This window comes from Merops nubicus, unplaced genomic scaffold (genome assembly GCF_000691845.1).
Source record: "Merops nubicus isolate BGI_N331 unplaced genomic scaffold, ASM69184v1 scaffold38747, whole genome shotgun sequence".
NCBI classification, from domain to species: domain Eukaryota; kingdom Metazoa; phylum Chordata; class Aves; order Coraciiformes; family Meropidae; genus Merops; species Merops nubicus.
In genome coordinates this window covers 2,110-4,522 of record NW_008622953.1, presented here as the reverse complement: position 1 = coordinate 4,522, position 2,413 = coordinate 2,110, and the positions used below count along the sequence as shown (strand labels likewise).

General features: G+C 59.8%; 1 protein-coding gene across 1 annotated transcript in view; it reads left to right on the top strand.

The window, feature by feature from the left end:
• Positions 1-2,123, top strand: part of ZFYVE27 (zinc finger, FYVE domain containing 27) — a gene marked incomplete at its 5' end in the record, with an annotated part of 3,134 nt that extends 1,011 nt beyond the window's left edge. The window contains 6 exons of the mRNA XM_008944952.1: positions 161-376; positions 541-561; positions 769-913; positions 1,205-1,251; positions 1,750-1,831; positions 2,059-2,123. Coding sequence (XP_008943200.1) covers positions 161-376; positions 541-561; positions 769-913; positions 1,205-1,251; positions 1,750-1,831; positions 2,059-2,123 — 576 coding nt within the window. The remainder of the gene's footprint in view (positions 1-160; positions 377-540; positions 562-768; positions 914-1,204; positions 1,252-1,749; positions 1,832-2,058) is intronic.
• Between the last annotated feature and the right edge of the window lie 290 nt (positions 2,124-2,413).

Below are 2,413 nucleotides of genomic sequence, written 5' to 3'. Positions count from 1 at the left end.
AGCAGTCTGGCTGTGCCTGTATCTGTCTACCCACAAACTTCTAGCTGCCAGCTTTGCTGGGAGCATGTGAGCCCCTCCTGAGTTACTGGAGGGACTGCCCTGTTGCACCGTGGGCTTGTCTTAGTTGTTTTGCTGCATGTAAGGATGAAACCTGGGGCAGGGACTCATCTCACCTGAGACTCACATCTTCTCATGGGACTGCCTGGGGCCTGGTCCTTTGTCCTGGAACCTGCTGCGGAAGAGTAGGACCATCTTTGGACGTGGTTGGGGATACAGCAGGACTAGTTCTGTGAATCTTCTGCAGGACCTTACCCCTGGCAGTGTGGAGGAGGCAGAGGAGGCAGAGCCCGATGAAGAGTTCAAAGATGCCATCGAGGTGTGAGGCTGGTGGGGGTGGGCTGTGCCTGCAGGACAACTGAGGCGGGAAGGGGCGAGGACCTTGGTGGGCAAGGTGGGCCCTCAGGGAGGGTGGCTGTGGGGTTAGGTGCCTCTGACTCCATCTGTACTGCCTCTCCTCTCTGTCCCATGCTGCGGGAGAAGGAGAACCAGCTGCTGGTCATGGTGAGTACTGCCACAAAGCCACTGTGTAAGAGGGGCGTCCCCTCCCAGCTGGAGCTGGCAGCCTTTGCCTAGTTTGCCAGTGACTTGGATCAATGCCAGATGAAGCATCCTGCTTGTTGGGTGCCTGTCTCTGGGGTGGGCTCCCCTGCAGCCCTCGAGCGTGCCCCCAGCCACCCCTTTGTGCTCAGCTGGCTCTCCTCTCTGCAGGAGGATGATGAGAGCTCCCAGTGCTCAGCAGAGTTTGACCTCAGCCTCCCGGACAACGGTTTTATGAGCAAAAATGAGGTGATCCGCAGCAAGGTGTCGCGTCTGACGGAGCGCCTGCGCAAGCGCTGCCCCAGCAACAACTTCGGTAAGGCCCTGCCCAGGGGAGCTCAGCAGAGCAGGATCCGTGCTGCTCCCAGTGCTGGCCACTGAACTGGGAGTGGACAGAACGGTGTGGTACCTGCTAGGGCTGTGCTGACACCCCCAGTGACATCCCCCCTCCATGGGGAGGATGTTCCTAGCCCTTCTAGGATGGGTAAAGAGGGGAGGTGCAGCAATGTAAAGTCTTGGGTTGGATATGACAGCAGCCATGGATTTTCCTGGATCTCCTGGGGTCCCAGGCAGCAGAGCCCTGCTTGACCTCTGCTCTTTATTCCAGGGAGCTGCACGGGCTGTGCAGCCACCTTCTCTGTGCTCAAGAAGAGGGTGAGTCTTTGGCTTCTGCTCCAGCTTGCTGCCTGCACCTAGGGCAGAGGTGTTGTGCGTGCTTGGCTCGCCCTGGCCTTCTCTGGCAGCTCGGGTGGCTGGCATCAGTCACAGCCTGGCAGCAGATGACAGTTAAGTGCTGGATGTTGTTGCATGCCTGGTGGTGCCAGAGCTCCCTTGTGCTGTGGAGCCTTTGTGTATTTGCTCCTTTGGAAGCTGCCTCTGGCCGTACCTGTGTGTGCTGGTGTAGGAGCCACCTGCTCTGTCCCCTGGCTTAGCCCGTTTCCTGTGCCTGAGAGCTTTCTGTGGAAGCAGAGCATGGGTGTGCCTGTGGTAACTAGAGGAGAAAAGGCCACCCCTGTTGTCTTGGGTGAGCTCCTGCGTGTGAAGCTTGGCATACAGTGCCCTGGGCAGTTCTGGGAAGCATGCATCTGGAGTTTGCTGGGGAGGGCTGGGTGTGGGCCCAGAGCAGTGTTTCACCTCCATCTCTCTCCACAGCGGAGCTGCAGTAACTGTGGGAACAGCTTCTGTTCCAGATGTTGTTCCTTCAAAGTCCCCAAGGCTGTGATGGGAGCCACTGGTGAGTGGAAAGGTGGAGGAGGGCAGAGCCGCTGCTCCCACCTGCACTTGTGCACTGCTGGGATCTGCCCCAGCCCTGGTGAGGAGGCTGGACAGGCCCTGATCAGCCAGCCTGGCTCCTGACAGAGCAGTGGTGGGTTTGCAGCTCCTGGAGCAGCTCTGTGGCTGGGGTCCCTAGCCTGTGGTGGGGAAGGGGGAAGCGTCTCTGACACCTGCTTTCCTTTCCAGCCCCGGAGGCTCAGAGGGAGACGGTGTTCGTGTGTGCTCTGTGCAACCAGGTGCTCACCAAGTGACTGAAATGGGCCCAGGCAGCTCCTGGGCCTTGCACTGCCTGACTCCCCAGAGAGTGGGCACCTTTGCAGCCAGGAGCCTGGGCTGCTTGGTTCCCAGAGTGACGTCACCTGCCAGAGGACACTTGTACTCACCGTTCCTCCTGCCAGCGCCGGGCTGGGGGCAGACCAGCCCCCTCTGCCACACAGTATCTGCCACAGAGCTGTGCCCCCATCCCTGCGGCTGTCCCCTGGAAGCTGCTCCAAGCCCTGGGTGCTTACTGGCACTTGCTGTGTCATGCCACGTGCTTGTC